Source organism: Limanda limanda, chromosome 19 (assembly GCF_963576545.1).
Source record: "Limanda limanda chromosome 19, fLimLim1.1, whole genome shotgun sequence".
NCBI classification, from domain to species: Eukaryota; Metazoa; Chordata; class Actinopteri; order Pleuronectiformes; family Pleuronectidae; genus Limanda; species Limanda limanda.
Window position 1 is genome coordinate 20,959,897 of NC_083654.1, and position 27,745 is coordinate 20,987,641.

Below are 27,745 nucleotides of genomic sequence, written 5' to 3' on the forward strand. Positions count from 1 at the left end.
CTAATTCCTCTCTGTAGGCGGCCTCCTCCCCATTGGGGATTAATCCGATGAGGGTCGTGTCGTCTGCAAACTTCAGGAGTTTGACAGAGGGATGGCTGGAGGTACAGTTGTTGGTGTAGAGGGAGAAGAGAAGAGGGGACAGCACACAACCTTGTGGGGCTCCAGTGCTGATGGACCGGGACTCAGAGACAAGCTTGCCCAGCCTCACGCGTTGCTTCCTGTCAGTCAGGAGGTCAGTGATCCACCTGCAGGTGGGCTCAGGCACCCTCAGCTGTGTCAGCTTGTCCCGGAGAAGAGCCGGGGCGATGGGGTTGAATGCAGAGCTGAAGTCCACAAACAGGATCCTGGCGTAGGTGCCGGGGGAGTCGAGGTGCTGGAGGAGGAAGTGGCCTAAGGACCTGTTGGCTCATAGGCAAACTGCAGTGGGTCGAGGAGGTGGTTGGTTATTGTCTTGAGGTGGGTCAGCACCAGGCGCTCAAAGGTCTTCATTACAACAGAGGTCAGGGCGACTGGTCTGTAGTCATTAAGGTGATCCTCTGCTTCTTGGGAACGGGGATGATGGTGGATGTTTTGAGGCAGGCGGGTACAACACATTCAGCCAGGGAGGTGTTGAAGATGTCCGTGAACACTGGCGAAAGCTGGTCTGCACAGTGCCTCAGTGTGTGTGGGGGGGGGGGGGGAGACAGCGTCCTTGCGGGGGTTCAGTCAGGCAGGGGTCCAATCTGCATTAAAAGTCATTCAGATCGTTCGCCAGTTTGAGGTCTTCTACGGAGTGGGGGGGGTTTGGTTTTGCAGCCGGTGATCACCCGAAGCCCCTCCCAGACTGACGAGGAGTCGTTGGCTGCAAACAGTTGTTCCAGCTTCTTTGAATACTGTCGTTTGGCCTCCTTAATCTCCTTGCCAAACGAGTATTTAGCCAGTCTGAAACTATCCATGTCCCCACTCTTAAAGGCCGCCTCCTTCTCCAAACAAAGCTGTTTGTGTGGGTTAGACCTGGTCCATTGTTGTTCGTCGAATCTCCAGTAAAAGTCATTCAGATCGTTAGCAAGTTTGAGGTCTTCCACGGAGTGTGGGGGGGGGATTTGGTTTTGCAGCAATTCATCTGCAGGTCTTCAGTGTATATTAAAAAAATGAAATACCAACATTCATTTGCATCTGTACACGAAAGACGGTGAAATTAGGCAAAAACCTTAAAGTGACGTCATGTTTTAAATATTAAATGCAAACAACTGTGCAGGGACCAGCCAGCTTTTTCATATTATAGAAATGTTATAACTGACTACTGAGCTTATTAAAATAAGTTATTACCTCTGTTAAAGGGTTGTGTCTGTTGTGTGTGTTGTTGTGTCTGTTTGTTGGTTGGTTTGTGTGTTTGTTTATTGAATTTCATTGGGCCTGAGAGACACTCGACTACAGATGTTTTTCTGTAATTCCAGTTTCGGTAAAGAGGAAGTGATAACAACTGGCTTTGAATTTAAAAACCCAGGAGAGTTCTGGAATAACAAACGTGTGATTTTCCAATATTTATTTTTAAAAACATGTAAAAGAGGTGAGCTAGCTTAACTTCGTGAGGTTCATATAGTTCATAGACTAAATATAAAGATGATAAAATGATGACATAGATAAAATAAGATCTGTTTACCGTGACGGAGCTACAGGGAATTCAAAGCACGATTGGTTTCACTCATCAATATTGAGATTTTGCCTTTAGACATGCAAACCTCGTGTATCCCGCCCGCGCGGGACGTTCCGTGCAGTATGACGAGCATACCAACACAAAGGGGCGTGGGCTGCGGCGGCTCAGCCAATCATGGCAGCGTGTCGGGAGCGCCGAGCCCAGCATTTGGATTTGAATTCAAACGTCTGGACGCGGAGAAGGAGATTCATCGAAGGAGGAGATTCACCGGAAAAGGAGAAGGAGAATCATCGTCCGCCAGGTTTCTGTTCTGATCCATGTAAGAGTTCACTTTTCATCCACGGTTTTAAGACCCGGTTCCTCAGCTCGTTCCGCGGAGCTGTTTCCTGTCTCTCAAGCTATCGGCGGCTAACTTAAGCGATTTGGTTAACGGCTGCTAGCTGACTTTAAGCTAATGTGCATCAGTTGCATTCTCCTTCCTGCTAAGTTAGTCTTTGTTTTCTCTGTGGTTTACTGACATGGATGTTTTCCCTCCTGACTGGACAGAGCATGTCCCGCTTACCAGTGATGTCCAGTAAGAGAGTCCTTGCCAGCAGCAGCTCGGAGAACGGTCCGGACTGTGCTCCTGCTCAGGTTTGTCCTCAACACTAACACAAACATCTGGCATCTGCGATGCACTGAGGGACAAGTACAAGAACTACTATTAGTTCCTTAAGTTTAAAGACAGAGTGTTAATCCTGAAGGAATTCTGCACAATCCCTGAATTTCTATCTGTATAACACAACATATATTATATTATACCATATGTATTACCTTATTGTGAAATACTCCAAACTTATATCGGTATCATATTGTATACTGTTGTGAGTGTATACTTGTATGCCAGGGTTGGGACGAAATAACAATATTGCAGAACATCGCCATCTTGACTCGTAAAAATGGATAGTCTGGTGCCTAATGCAGATATTTAAGTTGTGTATTTATTTTATATCTTGCACTTATTTGTTTTCATGGTTTTACATTTCTGTTAAATTAATTTTCTGGCCGCATAACTGTTCTTCTTTCCGACTGCTTGTACTACAGATGGGAATCCTATTGTGATAAAGATATTATATTTTCTGTACTACTCTTAAGAATACATCTTTTTGCAACGAAGTCAGATATATTTGAGAAGCCAATAACAGTGTTAATACACAGAGCCAATTTGAACGTGTCCCTGAAATGATGAGGTATTCGTATACGTGGGTGTACAGAACAAAGGTGATCCCTTCTATAACTGTGGATGTGTTGCTCTCGCTTTGTGCTGATGGTGTTTGTGTGTGTGTGTTTACAGAAGAGGACTCGGAAGGACCCAGAGCCTTTCAAACCACAGGCGGCAGCGACCATCATCGGTGTGAAGCGTCCTGCTGCAGCAGCCAGGGCCCCTCTTTGTGAGTTTACATCTCAAACCTGATTCTCACACCAGAAACGCTTTGCCTTTCTGCGTATCTTTATATGTAGTTTCGAAAATCAAGCTCTATACTTTTCATTTTATCAGAAAGTATCAAGCATTATATACATTTCTTCCCTGCAGTAAGGGTTTGATAACAATAACATGGAATTAGCCGCACATTAAACATAGACCGACTAACTCTCTGGCTTCTTTTAAATCCCCCCTTCAAGTTTTCCTCAATGAATATTATATTATTTGATCATATACATCTATGATTGTATCTTTTTGTTATTGTTTGCTTACGTTCCATTGTTTTATAAAAAAAAATTCTGCCAGGTGTTTCTGCCTTGTTAAGGGTTAAAAACATTTTAGCTCTAAGAAGTGTATTTCTTATTTTGATGTTTGTCTTTCCTCCCGGCCACAGTGAAGCCAGTCAGGAGGATGGGAGCTGCCACCGTGGCTGCTGGTCCTTCCAGAGGTAAGACCATGAAAGCATTGAGTCCACTAACCTTTAACCTAGAGGTGTGTTTATCAGCTGATAACACAATTCAAAAATTCTTTGGTTCTGAAGTGCAATCTATCATTATATATTATTGGTAATAAATGATTATGTGAACATCTCTGCTTATTTTTATGTGTTGTCCAATGTTCATCACCACATTTTGTCCCATCAGGTGTCCTAAAGCCATCTGTAGCAGCAACTACAGCCAAGGGAGCCAATGTAAAACAACCTGTTGCAGCCACTGGCACAAAAGCAGGTGAGAAATTAGTTCCGTTAAATAAAAGGCAGTGTTTTTTATTTGCCTTCCTAACAAATTACAAATGTTGCAATTCTGTGAAAAGGGCAAAATAGTTTATCTGTAAGGGACTGAAATAAGAACTGGGGAAGATGAGGTCTGATAATAAATGTCGATGATGCTCTCGTTTACAGTTGGAGGCGCCGGCAATAAACGGCATGCATGGGACCTGAAGGGCAAGGTCAGCGACATGGAGGGTAAGCTCCTTAACTACCAGACCAAGGTCAAATCTGTCAACCAGGAGAATGAGGCTCTGAAAGGCTCCATGACCCAGAGTCGGACCAGAGTGGATTTAATGGAGAAAGAGCTTGAAAAGCAAAGAAATCAGATCAGGTAGCAGGACCGATTCATTTAGAAAATGTTTTACTGCCATTACATTGTAGTGTCACTCATTTGTCTCTTTGTAATCCATTAGTGACTACGAAGAGGAGCTGCAGGCCCTGTCAGGGGTCCGGGAGCAGTTGGAGCAAGTGTCCAGTGATAAGAGCACTCTCAAAAAGGAGCTGTCCAACTTGGAGGGCAGATACAAGGTCATGGAGACGCTCAGAGACAGTCAAGAGACAGAGCTACAAACTCTTAAGGTATAACGTCAGCTGCTGGTCAACAGAGAATACTGGTGATCTTCATTGTGCAGTATAATCACACACACACACATGCCAGACTTGACCTGCTGGACTCTATTACCCTATAACCCTATAACTATCCTAAAACCCAACCAAGATTTTCAGATTTTGTAAAAAAGATGTTTCAGTTGTTCCTCCTTTTTCACTCCAGATGAAGCTCTCAGTGCAGGAAACGACTCTGACCCGTGTGCAGGCAACCCTCAGAGACACTGAGGAAGAAGTCCGCTGTCTCAAAGAGACCATGGTCCAGCAAAGAGACGACCTTCACGCTGGTGAAATGGAGCGCAGGCGGCTCCACAATGCCATTCAGGAGCTCAAGGTAAGTTATCGTGATCGTCACAACTCTCTCAAAGGGCTTTCAGCTGATCTGTCTTACTGACGGGCCTACCAAAGTTCTGCCTTCACTGCTGATAGTCAAGTCGTGACTGATGGAGAAACAATCAGGAAAAGAATGTGTGTGACTGCGTCAAGTCTCCAACGTTTTCAAACTAAAACTGGGCTAGAAAAATGTCCAAACTTCTCAGTATTCGGTGCTAGAAAACTCTAGATTAGACAGCAGTGATTAGTTTATAAAACCCAAATGTGGTAGTTGGGATGAAGCCTCAGACTAATCTGTCCATCATCTTTCTCACGCAGGGCAACATCAGGGTTTTTTGCAGAGTGCGTCCACTGGTTGGTGGAGGCCTCAGCAAGCAGATCCAGCTCCCAGCCAGTGACAACAAGATGATAACGCTGGCCAAAACAGAGGAGGTGAGAATCCTACCAGCATTCCACTTCTCTCACAGGAATGTTTGTGTTCACAGAAACTGTTTTCTTTACCCTCTTCCCTCTTTTCAGTCTCATACAGGCAAAACTGCAGACACACAGAAGAGTTATAACTTCAACTTTGACCGTGTGTTTAGCCCTGACTCCTCACAACAAGAGGTAAGCAATATTCATCTGTCACAGCTTACAGTACTATCTATGAAGCAATCTTTGAGTTATCATGAATAACTCAAAAGTATTTTTGTTTTTTATTCACATATTTTGTTCAGGAAATTGCACAATGACCATTTCACCTTATTTCCAGGTCTTTGAGGAGATCTCTCTGCTGGTGCAGTCGGCATTGGACGGCTACAACGTCTGCTGCTTTGCCTATGGCCAGACAGGAAGTGGAAAGACATACACCATGGAGGGAGACGAGTTTGACCAGACCCGAGGCGTCATTCCACGAGCTGTGCAGCAAATTTTCAAAGCAGCAGAGAGGCTAGGAGCACAAGGCTGGGAGGTTAGTGTGGTCTGTGATTCATGTGAGAGCATACAGGGAGAGAGGGAATTCAAGCTCATATACAGGTCATCATCTGGAGCCCGAGTCTGCACATTAGATATTGTGAAGTGGAGCCTAGAGCATTAAATACAATCCTCACTATTGACTTATATCTCTTATATCTCTGAGCGTGTTTAACTGTGGAGGAGATTTAATAACACACAGGAATCGTTTCTGTGTTTTTCCTCAGTTCAACTTCACAGCAAGCTTTGTTGAGATCTACAACGAGACCCTGAAAGACCTCCTCTACACCGGCAAAGCCAGCAAGCGGCCTGAACACGAAATCCGGAAATCGACCAACAATGAGGTGACCATCACCAACCTCACCTATGAAAAGGTCTCCAACGAGGATCAGGTACGGCGGGACGGTTATATCTCAGCTGCTTAAACGACACAATGATCAACAACATAACCTGTATCTTTATAAAAGAAAAAAGTATCTCTCAAAGATGACAATAAACTATGCAGATTTTCAAAGCTTGTCCATTTTGAAATTGTGAAAGAAGTACACAAGGATGTTTGAGTATCCACACACTGTTTTCAAGAGTAAGGAAATTTGCTGATTTCCGTCTAGGTCCTCGGCCTGATTGCGCTGGCCAATCAGAACCGCTCCACAGCCCAGACGGCCCAGAACGACCGCTCCTCTCGCTCCCACTCAGTCTTCCAGCTGGATATCGAGGGAGTGAATTTGGGCAGGGATGTCAAATGCAAGTGTGAGTATAACCCCAGTGATTAAACCAGCATCAGGACAGTGGCCTCACTTGTATGTTTTGAAAATCAAAAATGTTCATTGGCCATTCGCTGGAACTCAACATAAGTGTTGTTCCTCTGAAGCTTCTTATTCTGTTCCCCAAAAAAGCTCTTTAATAATCAAGCTTTTCCTTCATAACTTTCATAACACCTTTGTTTGTGTGTGTATAGCCACTCTGTGCCTGGTGGACTTGGCTGGCAGTGAGCGAATGGTGAAGAGTCAGTCTCAGGGCGAGCGCTTCAAAGAGATGACGGCCATCAACGGTTCTCTGTCCAACCTCGGCCTCGTCATCACCGCGCTGGCCAACAAGGTCTGTAAGCAGGAGCTTGGATAAAACCTGACAATGCTGGGATTCATTTACATCAACATCTAAATCATTTTTATTTATTTTGTTTGACATAAACTTATTTTTCTTCTCATCCAGGAGAGCTATGTTCCGTATAGAAACTCCAAGCTCACATACCTCCTGCAGTGCTGCTTAGGAGGAAACAGCAAGACGTGAGTTCCTTAGTGTATCTTCACATCTCCAACAGTCTGCCACATATAAGGCTGCATTACGTTGTGTCACATTATTCTTATAAGTTTATTCATAATACTATTTCTGTTGTGCTCATCCCAGCCTGATGTTCGTGAACATCGCCCCAGAGACAGACAGCTTCGGGGAAACGCTCAACTCCTTGAGGTTTGCCAGCAAGGTCCGTGGCATCTTTGTTTTTTTGTTGTTTTTAAATATGTGCTTTTTGACTTGTTTTTGTGTAATCTTCCTCAAAAACATACAAACCAACCAAGAAGCTCACAACTTAATACCTGACAAAAATGTAAAAGCAGAGCTGATGATATTGTCAATGCTATGCTACTGTTCTTAACAGTGTACTGGATGTTTACACCTTGTTTTGTGTTTGCTGTTTTTTCAGGTGAACGACTGCGTTATCGGGACTGCGAGTGCCAACAGGAAGTAGAGTGAAGCTCTGGGGGGAAAAAAATCGTACTTTGTCCTATTTTTACCGTTATTGTAGCAGCATGAAATCCTGTCTTTTATTTACAGATTGAGCTGTTTGGTTCGCACAGTGGTGCCAATCAGTCGGAACCAAAACCTTAAAAATCCTTTTAACTATTCTCAGGGCCTTGATTAGTGATAACTAATGGGCTTCTAAAAGTTCTTACACCTTTTTATGTAAATCCAGTGGATGTGTACATATGCATATTTCTACAAATTGTTTTAATCTCCATATATACGACTCTTTTATATACAGTGAGTTTTTTTCTGATTAATCAGTCAATGCTTTAATCTCCACTTCAAAAAATTGCTTAAGTAAACTGACCAATATTCTTTTGTGACACTTGTGGTGATGAGTAGTCACCTTGTATTTTATATTATTATTTGTCCATCTGTACTCTCTGAGCCAGTGTGCTGAAATAATAAAGACCTTCAGTAGATGGCCTACTTGCATTTCATTTGCCTTATTCTGCCAAAGTGATAACGTTTTCATTGCTGTGTTTGTTGGCAGGTTTTTCAAAAACTGCACTGACCTGATTCCCATGAATGTTTGTGGACAGGTTGAGCCAAATAAAGAATAAATTACAGTTTGGAGTCGATCCGGGAATTTAATGTCTGCTTCTTTGAGATGGTGCTTTAGTCCAACTTTAAATTGGTCAGACTTTTAATAGAATTCAGGAAGAATTAAATTATTTTATTTTTTATTAAGGTAGGAAATAACAAATGTATTTTTAATTAGTTGTAACCCTGAGTATCTCCTCATTTAAGAAATATAAAATGTCTGTTTGATTTGTTTGAATTTTTCATAAGATAGTGTTTTTTTATTAACCCCTTATTTACTTTTTTTTTAATACAATTTAGGAGAACATAAAACGGGGGGAAATTAAGTTTTGTAAGAAATAATGAGTTTCCCACCATTTTTTATTTAAACCCTCAATGTCTAATGTTTTGACTAATTTCAGGATTATTAAATTAAAATTTCATAATTATATTTAATTTTCATCAAATTCACACGTTGCTAAATATAATTCAGGTTGACTTTAAGCAGTGTAAATGATTATAGTTCTATTTATTGCATGTCAAATGATCCTTTATTTCCTGTCGGCTAAAGTCTGGCTCGCCTGTCTGGAGCTGGTTAAAGGCGCAGTGTCTGTCTGCCGCTGCAGTTCCACAGGAGAAGAAGAAGAAGAGTTATTCTTTAAAGATGGTCGTTAGACTTCAGGTCGCGGAGGAACCAGCGGGACTCGCTGCCCGCGGCTCGGACTCACGCTTCACCCTGAGCCGCTGCTCGGTCCACTGAGGCGGTCAGTTCGTGTGTGTGTGTGTGTGTGTGTGTGTGTGTGTCTGTGTGTGTGTAGCCCTGTGAGGAGCTAGCTAACAGGCTAACGTCACATCTGTAACGGTGTGATCAGAGTTTGAGGCTAAACAACTGTTTGTCTGCTGCACCTTCATCATCCTCCCTAACACCATCATCTTCATCATCACTAATACCTTCATCATCCTCCCTAACACCATCATCTTCATCATCACTAATACCTTCATCATCCTCCCTAACACCATCATCTTCATCATCACTAATACTATTACCTGTAACATCATCTTCATCATCACTCACATCATCCCTAACACCATCATCTTCATCATCACTGACATCATCACCACTAACAACACCTTCATCATCACTAACACCTCCACTAACATCATCATCTGTATCATTACCTGTAACACCATCTTCATCATCATCATCACCTCCACTAACACCACCTTCATCATCACTGACACCATCCATAACATCATCTTCATCATCACTTACATCTCCACTAACATCATCTGTATTATTACCTGTAACACCATCCCTATCACCATCGTCTTCATCATCACTTACACCTCCTCCATCCACAGCTCTGATTTGCTGTTGTAGATTCTCTCACGCACTGACAACAGCAACACAAGACAAGTGTGTGACCCTGATGATCTGACCTCTGACCCTGCTGACCTTAAACACAGTGTGTCACACTGACAGCTTCACAGTGTATTCGGCTTTTCTCTGTAACATTATCATCATTCAATCAGATGTTATTTGTTTAGACCATCTTCACAAATCACTATTTCTCTCACAGGGCAGAACAAGGCTGATTGGCCACTGTTCTCTCTGCGTCCCCCCCCCCCCCCTGCATCTGCCTATTATATATCTGATCCCAGTATTCAGCATCGAGTCAGTCGTGGTGAGAATTACAGTCTGTTAGGGAACGTATCGTTCGGAGGCTGCATTCGAAGCCCGATTGGGCGACTAGACTGTTCCATCTCCTTCAAATGCATCCGTCCATTCCTGAGCAATGAAAGATGCAACTTCTTTCACTGGAAGTCCTCCAGCTCCAGAGGGAGACCGTCTTCAGGAGCTATGTAGACCACGTCCTCTGAAAGAAGCGATCCCTGAGTTAGGACACAGCTCAAATGTAAAGATGGCCATGACGGCACATCTCCAAAAGTGAAGCCAAAGCGTCTCATCACCCCCTAGTGGCCTGCTGCAGTATAGGTAAAAAATACCACCTCCTCTGTGTTCGCAGATGGGAGATGGACCAAAATAAGATGTCAAATTTCCAATCAGAAAGGATTCTGTTGTTTTAGGTTTGCGCAGACAGTTTCTAAGTCGTGGGAGGACGAAGGAGACGCGTTTATTTACAGTCTATGGTCTGGACACAATTCCTGCAGAAATGCATCTCAACAAAACTGCAAGTCATGAATGTGGTTCTACCCCCCAGATGCAGTCCCTGCCCGTGGAGGTGGGCAGCAGCAGCAGTTCAGCTCACAGCGACACCTCTGGCTCCATGGTGCAGGTGAGCTTCCCCAGCGCTCAGGCCTCGGTGCTGGACAGCCTGAACCGGCAGAGAGAGGACGGCCGGCTGTGTGACCTGTCCATCCACGTCCAGGGACAAGTGTTCAAGGCCCACCGCTGCGTCCTGGCCGCGTCCTCACCGTACTTCCATGACCAGGTGGGAGTGGTGGGATCTGAGGATTTAACACATTTCTGACATCACTGTTTTTGTTATTATCCGCCCCTGTCTGACTGTCTGTCTGTTTGTTTATCAGCAGGATTATATAAAAACTGATTTGCGCAAAATTTTGCAGAAGGATCTGACATAGATTAACAAAGAACCCATTAAAATTTTGGGTAAACCAGGAATTTGATATCACTTCCCTTAACATTGTGGTGCAGGTTGATTGAGTTGAGACCTTGGTGTTGGTATTCACTGAGAGCCATTCTAGTTACTTTAGATATTGAAAAGGTGAAATTGGATATTTTAACAAGAAAGCATTATTCATCTGCCAAAGATAACTTCAGGCCCCAGTTATCTGTGTGAGGACCTGGTGTCAGGTAGTGAGATCGTGTCCTCATCCCTCCCCAGGTTCTACTGAAGGACATGTCCACGGTCTCCATCCCGGCCGTGATGGACCCGCTGGCGTTTGAGAGCGTGCTGAGCTGCGCCTACACCGGTCAGCTCCGGATGCTGCGTGAAGACATCGTCAACTACCTCACGGTGGGAAGCGTCCTGCAGATGTGGCACATCGTGGACAAGTGCACCGAGCTGCTGAAGGAGGACCGAGCTGCGGCCGGGGGGGGGAACAGTGGAGGAGGAGGAGGCGTGCAGGTCAAACCCGGGCTGGGAGGAGGTGCGGGTTCAGCTAACCCCGGCTGTAGCAGCAGCAACAGTGACAGTGTTGCAGCTGGTGGTAATGGAGCCCGTGGTGGTGATGGGGGTCAAGCTCAGGTGGGGGGCTCCAGCGAGCCCCCCCGTGCCTCCCAGCCCCCCAGCCACACTGCCGTGAGTGAGAGCCAGTCGCCGAGCAGCACCAACTACTTCAGCCCCCGAGACGGGAGCAGCTTTGGGGGAAGCGGTGCAGCTGCAGCTGGAGCTTCAGTGGACGGAGGGGGGGCGAACAACACCCCCAGCTACTGCACCCCATCAGGGGGGGAGGAGGCCTTTCTAATTGAGGAAGAGGAGGAGGACGTAGAGGAGGAAGAGGAGGAGGTGTTGTACCACCAAAGGAAGAGAGGAAGAGGAGGAGGCAGCGGGAGGAGGAAGAAAATGAGTTCAGTGTCAGAGCAGGAAGTCGGGGTCAGCGACAGCTTCGGAGTTTCGTCCTATCAGGTGAAGGTCCTGACACTGACGCACATTTATTTCAGCTTTTACTTTGAAATTACATTTCAGGGAAGTGTTACATTCAAATTATCGATTTTGCATTTTTATTCTTGTTGAATATTATAAATTTATATATTTTATATTATTGTAGATGTGATTGTCAGGGCAGAACATGAAACTCTTTGTATCTGAATTGTCAGAAATAAATCCTACAGAAGAAATTATACAGTATTTAGTCAGTGGTCGCTCATTATTTTCTCTATCGATGGCATCAACACATTTACAAAAGCAAATAATGTAGAAATTAACATTGAAATTTAATTTATTTGAACAAGAGGAAGATGAATAAGCTTTCACTGACAACAAAGAGCAGATATCTCATGTAAATTATGCTGTGAAATCTCTCAACTGAAAGGACGGGCTGGACTCGGTGCTGCCACCGCAGAAGCGTCCCACCTACAGCCAGCCCAGCATCATGCCTCGTAAACAGTGGGTGGTGGTGAAAACCGAACGCATGGAGGACGACGACCTCATCGTTGTGTCTGGGGAGGAGGGAGGAGAGGAGGAGGAGGACGAGGAGGACGAGAGGGAGCTGGAGCTGGCCAGAGAGAGAGAGAGGAGCGACTTCAACATCTCCAACGTCAGGAGCCTCTCAGTCGAGCTCGGGGGCAGAGCCGACAGCGACATGGACTCACAGGTGAGCTGAAGGTCAAAAGGTTTATAAAGGATTATAGCATCGTTTGATAATGTGGCACTGCCAGCCGGTGCTTTGAGTATAGATATGTAGAATGCATCCTCAGTGAACCCATGCTGCACTGCCCACAGCAGAATATCTCAAATCACATCAACAGTTGTAAGTGTCCTGATGATCCCAGCAAACTGTCTCTCCAGGTAGGTTTCATCACATCTAAAGTCCCCTCTCCCCGTCTGTCTCTAGATGGACTACTGCCAGTCTTCAGAAGACTACCTCAAGTTTGAAGGCAGCTTGATGGACCAGACGTTAGCTCAGCACCTTCAGGACGGCGCTGCAGGTCAGAGCCAGAGCGCTCGGGCGGTTTCAGCGCTGCTGGGTCAGGTTCAGTCTGCGGCAGCGGCCCGCGCCCAGCTCTTCCCCCTGGACATGCAGGGGAACCAGATCCTGCTCTACAGCCAGGCTTCAGGACTCTCTCTGGACGCTCCCGCCCCCCCTCTAGGGATGCCAGGTGGTATGATAGGAGCAGCGTCTTTCAAAGGTCCCGGTCTGGAGCACGGTGCGGTCCAGCTCTCCATGCAGGGGGGTCTGGGAGTGGATGGCATGGACAGCGGGGGGATTGGAGGTGGCAGCAACAGCAGCACTGGGGGTTCTGGGAAAATGTTTATGTGCCACTGTGGTAAGACGTTCACCCACAAGAGCATGAGGGATCGGCACATTAACATGCACCTGGACCTGAGGCCGTTCCACTGCCCCGTCTGTGCCAAGAAGTTCAAGATGAAGCATCACCTCACGGAGCACATGAAGACGCACACCGGCCTCAAGCCGTACGACTGCCTCGGCTGCGGCAAGAAGTTCATGTGGCGCGACAGCTTCATGAGGCACCGCTCGCACTGCGAGAGGCGCAGCAGCAGGTTGGGGGAGAGCGGGGAAGCAGGGGGCAGCGGCGAGGGAGGGAGAAGAGGGGGAGGTGGAGGTGAGGATGGGCCGGATCTGATTTCCTCTGCTCACCTCCTCCTGTCTGCAGGTGAGGGAGGTCAGGGTAATGTTCAGGGAGGAGGAGGGAGAGGAGGAGTGTCTGTTTCTTCTCCACATCTCACCGGCGGCGTCTCAGCCACAGGAAGTAGCATCAGCAACAACATGGCAGCCGCAGGGGCGCTGCTGGGGGTCGTCTCTCAGAGTCCAGGTCAGGGATCTGGGATGTTTGGTGCTCTGGCGCTGGGTCGGAGTGGGTGTGGTGAAGTCAGTGCCAATGATAACAGCGTGACTTAAAACCAAACTGTGTGTCATGTCCAACCTCGTGGTGAGATACCGGTGGTGTTCCTGGTTCCTGCTGCTGTTTTAGAAACAACTCTTTTAACTGCCAACTCTCAGCATTTCAAGCAGGAAGTGGGTATTTTGTCAGGATCGTGGAGAACAGCTGAGCCGTTGAGATTCCTGTCGACTTGTGGGGAGAAGTTTCTCAAAAAGACTTTTCTAATCGGACGTTATCTGCAGTTCTTGTTCCACGAAACTTGTCTCCAAAAAAGTGGCCTCGTAAAAAAAGGAGCTTTTGTCTCAGTGAGTAGGCTATTGTTTTAAATATGTGAGATGTTATTAAAGTTTATTTTTCTGGTTTTGCGGGAGAGTGCGTGCGCTTAGAGAGGAAACCAAATCTGAGAAGACTGTGCTTCACTAACTGTGACAACATTATAGTATCAGTAGAGTAGGAAAATGGCTGTTTCTAAATCGCTGTGAGTTTTCTGCAGTAACGTATCGTGATTTCTTGCTGTAATCAGATAAAAAAAAACTAGGAATGAAGGAAAAGAGGAGATTTACATAGTGAAACCAAAACAGGCAAAAGGTCTTAAGCAGATTTCAAAACTCACTTCTTAGTCAAACGTTGCAGATTTGTGTTTCTCTTCTCTTTCTCTTTCTGAATTCCTCACAGCAGCAGCAGCAGAGCGTCTTCTCCTGCCCACTGTAACAACCGGATGACCCCACGCTGCTGTGGGGGTCACAGTCACAGATCAGTCATCCTCATCCCAGGGGACACCCCCCCGACACGTGTACAGGGAACGACTGTTTGGACTTGTTCGCCAGTTTCGCTGCTGTTACCTGCTTTCACTTTCTAACTTTGTCGTTCACAGAGTTCTCGTGCTGTGAGTATAATATTCTTATTGTAAATATATAGAGATATATAGCGTCAGACCTGGAACAAATACTAACTTTAAATACTGATGCGTCTGCTCTGCTCGGGACGGATTCTAGTTCTAGAGATCATTTTTGAAGTAGCTTTAGGGAAACCTGATAATGGAAGATGGTGAACTTAACTAAGCTATACCGTGTATAGTGCTTATACAGTAATGAAGCCAAAACATCATAATAATCAGTATTTGCTTTCAAAGATGTTTGCACCCCCTTGTGGTCAGAGCTGACACTGCTACTAAGAGATGACAATAATATAGACTGACGTTATAATGTGTGTTTATGAAGAATATGTGGCTTTACAACTGTTTCAGTTCCATGTCAAACATACGTCAATCAAACCAAACATAGTTGCAGTGTTGCAGTGACGTTACAGCACAGGACGGTGAGCGGTGGAGGAAATATCACACGTGACCTCATGAACATGTTGAATGCCTTCAGAGATGTTTCCCTACGGAGGACCTGAATGTTTTACCTTCTGTGAAGGCTGAGTTTGGATGTTTTTATATAACCAGGTTTATAGCTCGGTCAGAGTGGAAGGCTTTTCCTCTGTGGTGAGTGATCTGTGAAGTGCGCCCTCCAGTGTTTCCTCCAGGACTGTGCTTCAGTTGATGTTTGTTCGCTCCGCTGCTGAATTAGAGCAAAAGAAAACACTGAATGTTACCGTGTGAGAAATGTGTCTCATAGCCATCTAATGGTTTTCTTTGGTGGGGAGTTTAAAGTGCGCCAACACTCAACAGCTTTTAAACATGCAGACAGAGTTTCAGTCTCACTATTCATTCTCATACATGACCTCCGGATCATCAACACCTGTCGGCCACAGGAAGGATAAACCCATACTTAAAGCAACACTATGTAACTCTTACTCTGCAACAGCGCCCTCTGCAGGACGTTCAGGGTGAGAAATGGGAATGAAAGAGGAAACATTCTCAATATTCACAGTCACTGAAATATCAAACTCATCTGAATCAAACTTATGTTTTAATGTGTAAAGTTATAGTGTTGCTTTACATAAAAGAGCAGCACCTTAATTCTCTTTTGTAGAGTTAGCTTTATCATTTTTTTCAGTTACAGATAAAATTAATGTGTTAAACAGCCCTGTGATGTTAAAACGTCTAAATCAGAAAGTTTATCTCATTTAATGACTCTAATTTTATAACAACAAGATCAATAACCAAAGAGACCTCAAGCTTTCTTGTCTAACTCCGAATTATGGATCAACAGCTTCAGCGGCGTCACCTGCTGGACATTAAAACAGTTTCTGACCAACAACAAATTAAAACTCGCTGTAGCACCGAGTCTCATGTGAATGAGTGATAGAGGGAACATGAAGATGGAGGATCAGCCTCGAGCTGAAAGCTGCTGCAAACTAGACTGAGGTCTTTTTATTATTTTTGTACATTACACAGGTTCTTATACGTCTTTGACTGACCAGCTGATTGTTGAACAGAAAACGACAAGTTATCAATAGACATTTTCATGTAAATCCTGAATGGAGTGGTACTAATAATGTAAGAAACTACAGTACATGAATATTTACATCTGCCCTGTATCAGAAATAATGGATTAATAAATTACTTGTGCAAATGACGGACAGTGTTTGTTTTGAATCTGTTCTCGACAAATATGAAGAGAAATCTTGGGCTTGATCTATGTATGAGACCAATATAAATAAAGATGGACGATCAAGACGATAGGAAAGCCCAATCATCTTGATCGCCTCCTGGTGGCTGGCTACTGTCCCAAACCCAGTAACCTCCTTGATAGCAGATGGGACATGGACCAAATTAGTCACATAAGATAAATGTATAAATATATTTGGTAGTTATTACACTGATGTTTTCACTGTTAGATTTGGCTTTAATGAATTATTTGATGAAATAAAAAAAAAGTAAAATGTAATGATTGACGGCTGAGACTGACTTGTGATTGGTCGAGGACTTCGATAGCACAGCTACACACCGTTATTAACAGTCGGTGGATGAAACACCTGAATATGTACAAGCTGAGAGATCATTTCTAAAATCACATTAACCAAAAAACATTCAAATTTACATTCAGTCTGCTCAATATCCAATATATTTAGTTTGAGAACAAGTAAAACCCCAAATCAGCAACACAGAGTCTGTATATAACAAAATGTATCATTTATTTTTATCAAAAATTTAAAAGAAAAAATAATTCAGAGTGAATGATGATCGCTCCTCTGCATAAATGAGGCCTGATGGGTCGTAGTTACGATAACTACATTCCTGGGCTACAATCTGGAAACTTAGAAAAGAGCAATTCCCCCAAAATATTTCACGTGGCAAAATCTAATAAAGTCCATCTTTTACTGAAGGAGCAGCTACACATCTACACATCTGCACTTTGGCCACAAAAAATTGTATCTATAATAGTTGCAGGTCATTAAGGGCAACACTTTCTAACATGAAAAACAACTTTACTCGAGAATATAACAGGGATGTAGAAATCTCACCTTCACTGGTTTGATGTTTTAGTCAAGCTGGATTTCATTCTTATAATATTTATGAAAATTCTTTGAGAATTCACTTTTTTTGTAACAAGTAGATTTAAAAACATTTATTTCCAGTTCAGATTGAGACAAAATACATGGAGGAATTTCGTTTTCTGGATGGAGGTCAGTATCATGATGACACGCAACTGTGATGAAGATGCATTATTTTTCTTTCAGATGAGTCAGAATCACGACAAACGTCTTTTACACAGAAAATATTCAGCATTTTCTTTATTGTCAACAAACGCCACAAAAAGACCAAAAGCAACGATGTATTTGTCCGTCTCTCGTGTCTCTCGGCTCCAAACCCACTGGTTTCCTCCACTAAAGGGGATGTTTTCGCCCGTCTGTTTGTTGGTTGCTTTGATTGTCCGCAGGATTAGACAAAACTACGAAACTGATTCCATCTAACTTGATAGAAGGATGTTACATGGACCAAGATTGATCGTTGGCCCCAAGAATAATTCAAAGATCTTAATAGGAAGAAAAAAGAAAAGGCTTGGAGCAGATCCAAAGAAAAAACTGGTGAATTTAAATGTGGTTTCATAAGAGGTTTGTGCTCTGCTGATTTACATTCTAGTTCCTACTGAAGGTAAACATTCAAAAATATGTCACAAATTGATAATTTAAAAACAACAAATAAGTCGCCTTCAGCAAACATTACTTAAAAATGGGTAAAATATGAGAGGGACTATTTTCAGTGGCGGATTAATGTGCATTTCTGGCATCAGGACGGTGTGTGTCGGACAGTCAAAATGTGTGTTATGTGTATGTTTTTGGAAAATAATGGCTCTATAGCACAGAGATTAATCAGACTTCAGATACAAAGTTCAGTCATAATTCATGAATAGTTTTGGTCTTTTTGTGGGATTTGTTCACAGTAACAAAAATATAAATTATTCACTTTAACTAGGAAACGATTCAGTGAGGCTGCAGCAGCCACAGGTCTGAATCAAGAAGGTTACTTAATATTAAACCAAAATAATAGAGGTATGAGTGAAGGGGAGAGATAAAAAAAAAAAAGATCTCTCATCATCACTACTGCCAACATCAGTGCAAACCACCACATAGCCCACGCAATCAAAACACATCAATATCAACAGCAAGTCAAATAATTTCCTCTTATAGACCCGCACTTCCCTCTGCTATATGAAGACGCCACTGAAATATAAAAATGTAAACAAACCGGCAGGGAGCTGCTGTCGCTGCCGCCAGTCGAGTGTCTGTGAAAACAACTGTACAGTTCATGTTTTCAGGCACTGGATTCTTACCTAATGAATGCTCCGTTAAGTTCAGGGTTCATGTCAATAACAATAACTTCAGTGATGCTGCCAACGGGAACCACAGGAGTGTCAGTAGTGTTGCACTGACGGCAGGAAACAGCTTTAATCTGCTAAACGATTCAGACGAAGTGTCTGTAGAAAACCAAAAGTGAGATAAAACAGCCGAGGTCGACCTAATAAGAGATAATAAGATGTATTCTCTGAAGAACAGGTCGGAAGATGAGGCCTCCCAGGACCCCCCCCCCCCCCCTCACAAACAAACATCCTGTTCACGCTCTTTCCTGTAACTGTTAGCTCACAATTATTTTATTAAAGTTGTTTACAAAAAAAGTGCCTTGGCTTTTGTTTGGTAGTCTGTTGACAAAAGATACTAAATTCAGTTTTCCCTGTCTTCCGTTGTTTTCTTGACTGTTTGGATTTAAAGCAGCACTTTTCTCAACAATTCCGAAACCTTGGAAATGGGAGCTTTCAGGAAATGGCTCCCAGGATCGAGCCAGAGGTGGAAGAATCTCTGCAGTACAAGTGAGGGGTCAAAGGGGAAAGGTCATTCTGAGTCGGACAGGACAATGATCTCATCTGGGTCACACTGGGTCGCCACGTTGACCTGGAAACACAAACATTTATAGTTTATTCAATCTAGTACCTCTCGCAGACTAAACCACAGGAGTACAGTTGCTTAGGTTAACCAGGATACTTGTGCAGTATTTATCACAGGAGGATATACCTTGTTTTCCTTGGGAGGCGGCGTCGCCTGGGAGCTGCTGACAAGGTCCTGGGGTGGAGTGTCTGCTCGGATGGCAGGTGGAGAATTGCAGCTAAAAACACCCATATCCAGAGGGATGTCTACCTCACTGAGAGGAGGAGGGAAGGATGTAGAAAGTTTACTGTGCAGGTAAAAATCTGTTTGTTAAATTGTAGATTTTGGTGACTGAGAGTCTAAAAATCATCCTGAATTAAAGAAAATATCCTGAATTTATTATATATAATAAACGATTACAGTGTGTTAAATCACGTATTTCAGATTTTACAATATCTCTGTCTGAATTCGGGGCTACATCCTTCAGACGCTGCATGTGACAGATTACGGCACACACGGACTAGACTGTCGCATTTCAAAGACTCCTTGTGATGTGCCTTCCATCCCCGGGAAACATGTAAACTATAGACTTTAAATTAAGATGGACAACGCGTCTCCACTTCCTCCCACTACCCAGAGGTGAAGCTAAAATATCACGACTACATGATATTTCACCATATATGAGAACTACCGAAAATGGCAGACACCATCTTTGGAAAAAAGATTTATCTGCAACTACTTTAACATTTTCAGTCCATGTCCCATCTGCTAAAAAAGAGGTGGTTTATGACATATACTGCAGCCAGCCACCAGAGGGCGATGGAGACGCGTTGGCTTTACTTTTGCATTACCATGTTGATTTATTTTCTTGTATAATTCTGCAAGTCCCACTTTAAAAGTTTCTAGAATATAAGAATCCCTAAGTTTCACATTTCTATTGTTGGAAATGTTTCAAACCAACCCCCCAATCAAGAGCTACAAGAGTCTAACCTACAAACAGACTGTACAACAATAGATTAACATTTACTTTGAGAAATAAGTGAGTGTTGACTTCTATCCCTGGTGCAACTATCACAATGTGTAATACATGACAGTACCTGTCCTGGATGATCATGTGCTTTGTATTTATGGAGTTCTCTGATGTGACTTCCTCCCTCTTCCTCTTCCGACTCCTCGTAGTTCGGGGGCTGGGTGGTGGCGACGTGCCGTTGGAGATCATCGTGGTCGATTTTTCTGAGATCGCTGCTGGTGACGGGGGCGAAGATTTCCCATTGGCTGCTACCAGGGAGATGTCTGCAGTGTCTTTACTGGTGCTTACCAGCACGAGCGAGACATGATTGGAGGAATCCACACGCTCCTCTAGTCCTGCAAGTTTACCATTAGACAATGGCTGCTGCTCATCAGTCTGCATGGGCTCTGATTGGCTCGGGCTGTCTCTAGGTGAGGGGATAGCAGACAGGGAGATCTGGGATTTGCCTTCATCCGATAGAGGACTGAGTCCTCTTGTGACTGGCTCTTCTGCCCCATCTTTAACACTTCTCGACAGCTCGTCTGTCTGATCCAACGTCTGGGTGTCGTCTCCTGCTTGCTCCGCCTCATTGCTGTTGTCGTCCTCATTCTCATCATCGTCTATGGATATATGAAAGGTTAAGCAATGCAATTGTTACTCCCTGTCCCCACCATCTTGTTCTGCTAACAGTCAGTTTATCATCAAACTGTAAAGGAAACATATGAAGCTTTATCAGTGTTTCTTCCTTCTGGTGTTAATGAGAAATGTTCTGCAAAGTTTAAAAGTCTAAAGTCTGTGGAAGCTCCTGAAACGCCTCGTCAGTAGTACGGCCAATAATTCCACTACGTTGTGAAGGTTTGAAATATGTAACAAAGAAATAATAAATCCTGGAGAAGACAAGATGATGAACCCAAATCTGCCCTCAAATCTTTTAAAAAATGAATGTGAATTAATAAAAGGTTCACTCTAACCAGGTCCATCTTGCTGAGTGCTGGCCTGGATCTCCTTCTCTATGTCTGGGTCTGATGAGTCGTCTTCTTCTTCATCCTCCTCCTCCGGTTCTTCGTCCTCCTCTGCCACTCCGTTCGCCTCTTTACTTTCTCCTCCCTTTTCTGAGTTGTCCTGAAAACAAGATTTGTGAGAGGAAAGTCAAACAGGACCGGATGATGAGTAGAGGTACGGGAAGGAGAAAAAATAGTATATAGTACAGGTCCATATTGCATGTTTTCTACTTTATGACTTTTTACTGATGGTCAAAATGTTGCTCCCTGATGTTATTCAGTTTTATTTAATTGTATTGACAAGAAATGTAATTTTATTTCATTTCTACTGAAGTTAACTTGAACCCATTTAAAAAACAACTTATTTTGAGTTTATGATATAATTAATAAATAATAAAAGTTGAAACAGAAAGTTACAGTAGGAGACGTAGTCGTCACCATTACAAGTCTACAAGGACCAGGGGAAGAGAGCATACAGAGGGGGAGATGGAGCACCTCAAAGTTAACGGGCTCAGTTCCTTTTCCCTCACAGAAATTAATGTGGTTCATTTAAACTGTGAAAAAAACAGTTGCATTGGAGCAGCCAACAGAAACGAGTGACACGCCCTCATGATGGAAATATTTACTGGGCGAACAAGTCCAACAGCAGATAGGCTCAGTAATGGTGCAAGTCTCTTACTCACTAACCAAGTCTGTCACAAGCATTTTGTGTTTTTAAGGACTCACTGCTGCAGTCCCAATTAATAAAACAAATCCGCTTCCCTTCTTTTCGTGGTAAAGCCAAACCTCTTTCTCCTGTCGTTTGTTCCTCTCCTGCTCCTCTTTGTCAACTTGTTTGATGGCGAACTTGCTGATAACCTCCTCGAGGCTGGAGAGCGCCACTTCTCTGTTGGATCGCAGCTTTTTCTGCAGTGAGGGGCTCGAAAGAGCCGGGTCTGAGGCTTCGGAGGGTGATGAGAAAAGAGAAGAGAGACAAGAACAAGTTAACAGCAGAAGGACCAGAGGGACAGGTATGAGAAAAGAAAAAAAATTCAATAAATTAGAGTTATATAACAACAAAAGAAAGAAAAGAGAAGGAATGAAACATTTAAAAAAACACTAAAATGTTAATGTTTATTCATGAATTTGATTAAAAGGTACTCTGAGATCCAGGAGCCTTACCAGGTTTGTAGTTGTCGGTGAGATGCGAGCCGAAGTTGTACACCAGGTCCAGGTGACGTCTCTCCTGTATGCGGCTCCCGGTCTCTCTGAAGGCGTCCAGGGCAATTTGGTTCAGAACTTTTCGGCTCAGGCACAGCTTGTAGCGTTCGTTGGCACGTAACACCTGCTGGAGGATGTCTTGGTAATCCGGAGGGTTCCTCTGGGCCTCCTGACTGTTAATGTAACGCTCGATCTGAAGGGAGGGACGTAGGATATTAGGAGCATGTCACTCACCCACATTAAATACAGTAGTTCCATATGAAGGTGAGGTTTTCTACAGCTGTGGTACAGTCTGGTTTACACTGAGCACATGCTCCACAGTCCTGCACAGCTGGTCTGCGCAGGACTTAAGGAGAATCGAGCTGTTTGTGTCAGGATCCTCTGCCCTTTTCGCTTATTTTACACTTATAAAATGGGTTTAAGCCACAAAATGCCATCTTACCCTTTTGTTGATCTCAGGATGACGAGTGCTATTGTAAGGGATCCTTTGCTCAATGACTCGGCCCGTTAGCGTGTTGCAGCCCTTTAGTTCACACAGCTTTTCATAGATTTTAATCATCTGGAGAAGAAGATGACAAAGAACAACAACGTCTGACAAGCAGCCGCCAAACCTGGTGTACTCATATCGCTTTAATTTGTAACTGAAGCATGTGGAGTAGAGTCTCCATCAAACCCCCAACCTTGCGTTTCAGCTTGTGCTCCTGGATGTATAAGGAGTCCTCGGCTCCAAGGTCGTCTAAACTCAGTTCGGCCTGCTGCAGGCGGCTGATCTCGTCGTTGTACACCTTCAGCAGGTTCTCCAGGTACGCGATCTGACAGGAATTAACAGACACATAGAGTCAGATGTGTTCCTCTACACAGGCTGCCTCTCATTACATTCTCTGGTCTTCATTACAAACAAGAAACAAATATCACTTTTAATTACAATAATCATCAGCTGAATGACTTACAGGTCATTATAAGCCAAGAGCAAAACTAGGCTATACTCACTTGTTTCCTGGAGGCCCTCTTTGCCTTTTTCTCCGTTTCTTGTTCCTCCACTTTGTGGTCCTCCTGCAGCCCTGAGGTGGAAGGTTGCTCATCTTCCGCTGAGGGTTTCCCACCGTCCGCCTCCAGCTTAACTTTAGTCTTGTCTGTACCTTGAAATATAACAGAGGTAGACTGGAGAAAACTTGACGTTGAGGTAGAAGACCCAGGCTCAACCTTGGTGAGGCTCTGCCTCTTCTTGGCGGTATGCTGCCTGAGTACGGTGCACAGTTCATTGATGTAGACAAAGGTCTTAGAGCGGTGGGCCTGAGCACGAGTCAAACATCTCCCCAACGTGTTCCTGAACTCCACGGATGACAGAAAGTCAGAGGAGGCTTTGGCGTGTTTGGTTTGTAGGAAGCTCAAGACCTCGGGACAGTCCTGGGTGAGTGTCGAGCAGTGCTCCAGAAACTGGAGGAAAGCAGAGAAGAAAACAGACAGATGAAAAGAGCGCGACAGTGGGCATGTTGATGACATTGGTAACACATGACAGACGGGAAAGTGGAACAATACAAATATCTCAGAATGAAAGAAAGAAGTCGTGCAGGTAGAAGATGCTAACGAAGACATAAACCTGGAAAGACAATGACATTTGAATTTTTTCCTATCGTGAACGCGCCTGCCTCTTTCAATCTCTTGCTATGTTCTTCATTAGTACATGTCTGAAACATCTTTAGTGTTACTGTTCATTTATATTAATTTCTATTCATGCAATGTTACTGACATCAACCAAAAAGAAATGAGAAAACCACCACCACTGTTATTTAAGCATCCATCTTCGATTGAGATTGTAGAAAAGTAACAAAAGACAGTGAGTACTTGAATCAGTTTGTGTCCTTTAATAAGAGCTCACCTCAGTGAACAGTTTCTCATTCTCTGCTTGCAGGACATGGCTCTGCTTCTTCGTGGTGGCAAAGGGTGACTGGGTAATATGGGTGGGGAGCGGCTGCTGAGCTTTGAGTGGTGAGACATGTTTGGCTTGATGCTCCGTGGACGAGGTGGAAGCAGCAAAGGAGGGTTGAGCACTCTCCTCTTCATCATCGTCAAGGACTATGATCTTATCCGCCATCGAGGCGGGAGCCACCGCCATCCAACACACTTGTTACTTCTGCTTTCAGAAAATACAAACAGGAGAATGTTGATCAAGGAAACCGATACTGCAGGATGTCGTAGAAGCAACAGACAGCTGGAACCTTTAGATCAGACAGGAAATATATCAGCTTCTGTGATGATAGACTAATAACAGTAACACACTAATAATAAAATAACTTTTTCAGCACTAGCATTTCAATAAAATAAACAAAGCAGCAACAATAAGTCTATTGATCTATTCGTCAAGATTAATCAGCAACTATTATCATAATCAAATACTTGTTCCTGGTTTCAAAGATGTTTTTTTCACCATTGTCTGGTTACTAATATGATTGAAAGCAAGATCACAAAAAAACTACTTGATGGATTATAATTAGACTTGGTGGAAGGATGAGTTCTGGGCCAGGAAAGAACTCGTACATGTGGGTGCGGAATGGGTCGTGGACAGATGCAGGAACGTTTTTCACTTTACATTGTGAGATAGATTTTGTTTGTTTGTTCCAGATTCTTAAATGTGAAGATTGGATGTTTTTCTGTCATGCATGATGGTAAAAATCTAACAATAACAAGGTGATTAATAGAAGCTTATCTGTTGATGGAAATAATCATAATAGCAGGTCTGAATTTTAAAGATTTTAAGCAGTTGCCTCAGACAATACATTCTTGAACGGATACCAAGATAGCCGTTTTTCCTGCAATATGAGAAATGCATAAATGTTTTTAACAGAAAATGTTTCTTGTTTAACAAAAGACACAACAAGTCATAAAAGAAAAATATTAAAATTGTCAGAAATTAGTTAAACCAGGAAGTAGCGTGGTAGCAGAAGAGAAAGTTTTGTTGCCGGTCCTCTTGTAAAGCATGACTATGACATCAGGCAGGTCAGACAGAGGTACAAAGAACAAAAGATAAAAAACATATGATCAAAGGCAATATAATTCAAATTAAACAACTTATAAATATGAAAGTTGTGGATATACATCATATACAACTTTTCCTGTAGTGGTTTGGAAATGTTTTAAATAAACTGAAAGTAAACTACAACATTTCTTTTGACTTATACATCTTTTGGAGATGTTTCTCAGACACAATAACCCAAGATGCTCTGGCTCAAGCCTCCACGAGCTGAAGACTTGTGGGGATTCTGTCTCCTGTGGAAGCTCGGGGAACAACCAGCACATTTAAAGACACCATGGTGGTGGACACTGTCCCTATTGTGTCAGTTAACAGGCCCAATGTGCATCAGGACAGTCCTCACCACAGCAGCCTCACACAGGAACACACACACACGGTGCTCTGGTTCCTCCGGAGCCCCACGACGCTGTGGACACGGGCAACACACGGTGAAGGGCTCGGTGACAGCGCGGAGCGGGACGGACAGAGACCGGGACGGACAGAGACCGGGACAGACAGACACCGGGACAAAGATGGAAGGATGTTCTCCCGGACACAGGCGGAGACATACTCACACACACACGGTCCTCTTGTTCAAAGGCTGGAGTTTGACGGGACAACAAAGGAGGAAGAAGCTCCTTCCCGACGCATCGTCACAACACTGGCTGTTAGCCGCTAGCTAGCGTTAGCATCGCGCTGGGACTTCGCTAAGTGAGGAAAGAACGAACCCGAAGAAAAGTCCACATGCTGCGTTTTCTGTGAAATCACATAACGGATAAAACCAAGGACGCGGAAAACTCGAGAATATCGTGATTTGAATCCCGCAGACTTTGAGTTTAAAAAACAAAAACAAAGCTCCTCAACTTCGCTGGAGATTCCAGGTCGAAAATGTACCCGCTAAAGTCCGCCCAGCATCGTCTCCTCTGATTGGTTGAGGCTGAGTAATGTCGACACCCATTGGATGATTTCAGACCATTAAGAACCATTGATATATTTAGATGTGGCTTTCTATCTATCTTAAAACTCTTTGACAATATTAAATGATTGCATGGAAATATTAGAATAAAAGTTCATTGATTAAATCAAAACTAGACTCAAGGTTTTAAAATTCAAAGACGTGTATAAAGCCATAGATTAATCTACAATACAACGAAAATAGTTTAAATCTCAACTCACATTTAATATATATGTGTAAAAGCCTTTCTATAATGAATCAAGTATATTCTGAGTTCAGGTTTTAATCTAATTCTGTAAAAAACTGTACAAGATGGTGTACGTTCACTACGCCGTTTTGTTCTGAAAAGGACAACGGAAGTCACAATGTCTTATAATACTGGTTTAGGGTCCCCTTGTTTTAAAGTACCGTTCACAATATATATAATAATAATGTTTCATATATTTTAGTCACGAATGTACATAAAGAAGCATTTATTTTTATACAATGTACAAATTGTGCACTGTTTTATTTGCACAATGTGGTGCACAAGAACGGTGTCCCACCCCTCCACAAAGTTTCATGTGTTTTTGTCAAGTTTTTGTCTAATCTTGCAAACACACAAACAAACACACAACCAACAAATGCAAACATCCCTGAAGTAAGAAAACTGAGGAGAAACTGAAACGAAAAAATCCACCCTACTAGAAGTTTTCCACAAAAGATATTATATTCCAAGCACAAGTTTAGTTTAACTGTTTGTTCTAAATCGATTACATTCATTAATTAATCTAAATACGAATTTATGAATAAACCAGGATTGCTAAACCCTGGAAAGAACCAACTATAAAAAAAATTCTAGGACTGCAAAGCAGCACTGGGGGGCCCGAGCACATGCATTTTGAAGCGTTGCAAGCATTTTGCCTGAAAAAAATAATAATGACAGGAAATATTGACTCATAGAGCCTCAGGCTTGGACTCTGATCATGAGACAGAAGTTTGGTGGTGATAGGACAATGCGTAGTGGAGTTATGACAACATCGTCTCCTTTGGCGAAGGATGAACCTTCGCAGTGACACAGTTTGAGGAAATGTCCCAATTCTGAGAGAGAGAGGGAGACGTCCCCTTTGCAAGACATAAAGATTCCTTTAATCTATGACCACTGACACTGCAGGAGTGGAGTTGTTGTGACCGTGTGACAAAAAAATCGATCTTTGAGTTAGTTTGCATCTCCATCTTGTTGTGATGAAACTCATCTCAATTTGAAGTTGATCTGATGTAAGCCTTGGTACAAGTACCTCAAAGTAAAAATGTGGAATATGGCCAAAATGGCCACTTAATGCAAAATAGCAGGCTTCCTGTTGCACCTACAAACTTTTGTGTTTGCCTGGTCATGATACACATGTGTATCGATTTTTGTGAAGATCGATCAATGTGAACACGTTCCGGGGGTCTCGGGGGCACCGTTGAGCCATTTTGCCACGCCCATTGAAAATTCCTCCAGAATATGTAAATTTTCACCACTTTCTAATTTTCTGCAAATTTTGGTAAGAATTGCATGTTAAAGCCTCAAAAAGCCAACTCATTTGCCTGAAAAAAAAAAAAAATCCTTACAATTTCAATAGAGCCTCACTGTCTGTCAGTGCTCGGG

General features: G+C 43.4%; 3 protein-coding genes across 3 annotated transcripts; 2 read left to right on the plus strand and 1 right to left on the minus strand.

Moving 5' to 3' along the window:
- Positions 1 to 2,176: 2,176 nt before the first annotated feature.
- kifc1 (kinesin family member C1) lies at positions 2,177 to 7,987 on the plus strand. The gene is made up of 16 exons (XM_061092330.1): positions 2,177 to 2,269; positions 2,970 to 3,066; positions 3,493 to 3,546; positions 3,743 to 3,826; positions 4,000 to 4,198; positions 4,281 to 4,446; positions 4,640 to 4,807; positions 5,125 to 5,238; positions 5,326 to 5,412; positions 5,558 to 5,755; positions 5,985 to 6,149; positions 6,369 to 6,507; positions 6,716 to 6,855; positions 6,970 to 7,043; positions 7,165 to 7,240; positions 7,460 to 7,987. Exons 1-16 carry the CDS (start codon positions 2,186 to 2,188, stop codon positions 7,502 to 7,504), a joined length of 1,890 nt encoding a protein of 629 aa, XP_060948313.1. The 5' UTR covers positions 2,177 to 2,185; the 3' UTR covers positions 7,505 to 7,987.
- A 733-nt stretch (positions 7,988 to 8,720) lies between these two features.
- On the plus strand, positions 8,721 to 16,149 carry zbtb22b (zinc finger and BTB domain containing 22b). Its single transcript, XM_061092289.1, has 5 exons — positions 8,721 to 8,846; positions 10,305 to 10,535; positions 10,950 to 11,693; positions 12,100 to 12,381; positions 12,622 to 16,149. Exons 2-5 carry the CDS (start codon positions 10,305 to 10,307, stop codon positions 13,645 to 13,647), a joined length of 2,283 nt encoding a protein of 760 aa, XP_060948272.1. The 5' UTR covers positions 8,721 to 8,846; the 3' UTR covers positions 13,648 to 16,149.
- Positions 16,150 to 18,618: 2,469 nt separating this feature from the next.
- Positions 18,619 to 26,044, minus strand: daxx (death-domain associated protein). The gene is made up of 11 exons (XM_061092290.1): positions 25,736 to 26,044; positions 24,030 to 24,284; positions 23,141 to 23,587; positions 22,831 to 22,962; positions 22,593 to 22,709; positions 22,112 to 22,343; positions 21,737 to 21,891; positions 20,921 to 21,071; positions 20,038 to 20,569; positions 19,088 to 19,214; positions 18,619 to 18,967 (listed from the first exon to the last, which is right to left on the minus strand). The coding sequence occupies exons 2-11, from the start codon at positions 24,264 to 24,266 to the stop codon at positions 18,908 to 18,910; spliced, it is 2,190 nt and encodes a 729-aa protein (XP_060948273.1). The 5' UTR covers positions 24,267 to 24,284; positions 25,736 to 26,044; the 3' UTR covers positions 18,619 to 18,907.
- Positions 26,045 to 27,745: the final 1,701 nt, after the last annotated feature.

Coding starts and splice junctions, on each gene's coding strand:
- kifc1 (XM_061092330.1), top strand. CDS start 2,186: ATGTCCCGCTTACCAGTGATGTCCAGTAAGAGAGTCCTTGCCAGCAGC. Junction 4,199..4,280: donor AAGCAAAGAAATCAGATCAG/GTAGCAGGACCG, acceptor GTAATCCATTAG/TGACTACGAAGAGGAGCTGC. Junction 5,239..5,325: donor CGCTGGCCAAAACAGAGGAG/GTGAGAATCCTA, acceptor CCCTCTTTTCAG/TCTCATACAGGCAAAACTGC.
- zbtb22b (XM_061092289.1), top strand. CDS start 10,305: ATGCAGTCCCTGCCCGTGGAGGTGGGCAGCAGCAGCAGTTCAGCTCAC. Junction 10,536..10,949: donor CACCGTACTTCCATGACCAG/GTGGGAGTGGTG, acceptor ATCCCTCCCCAG/GTTCTACTGAAGGACATGTC. Junction 12,382..12,621: donor ACAGCGACATGGACTCACAG/GTGAGCTGAAGG, acceptor GTCTGTCTCTAG/ATGGACTACTGCCAGTCTTC.
- daxx (XM_061092290.1), bottom strand. CDS start 24,266: ATGGCGGTGGCTCCCGCCTCGATGGCGGATAAGATCATAGTCCTTGAC. Junction 21,892..22,111: donor CACCGACAACTACAAACCTG/GTAAGGCTCCTG, acceptor CACCCTCCGAAG/CCTCAGACCCGGCTCTTTCG. Junction 21,072..21,736: donor ACAAACGACAGGAGAAAGAG/GTTTGGCTTTAC, acceptor TCTTGTTTTCAG/GACAACTCAGAAAAGGGAGG.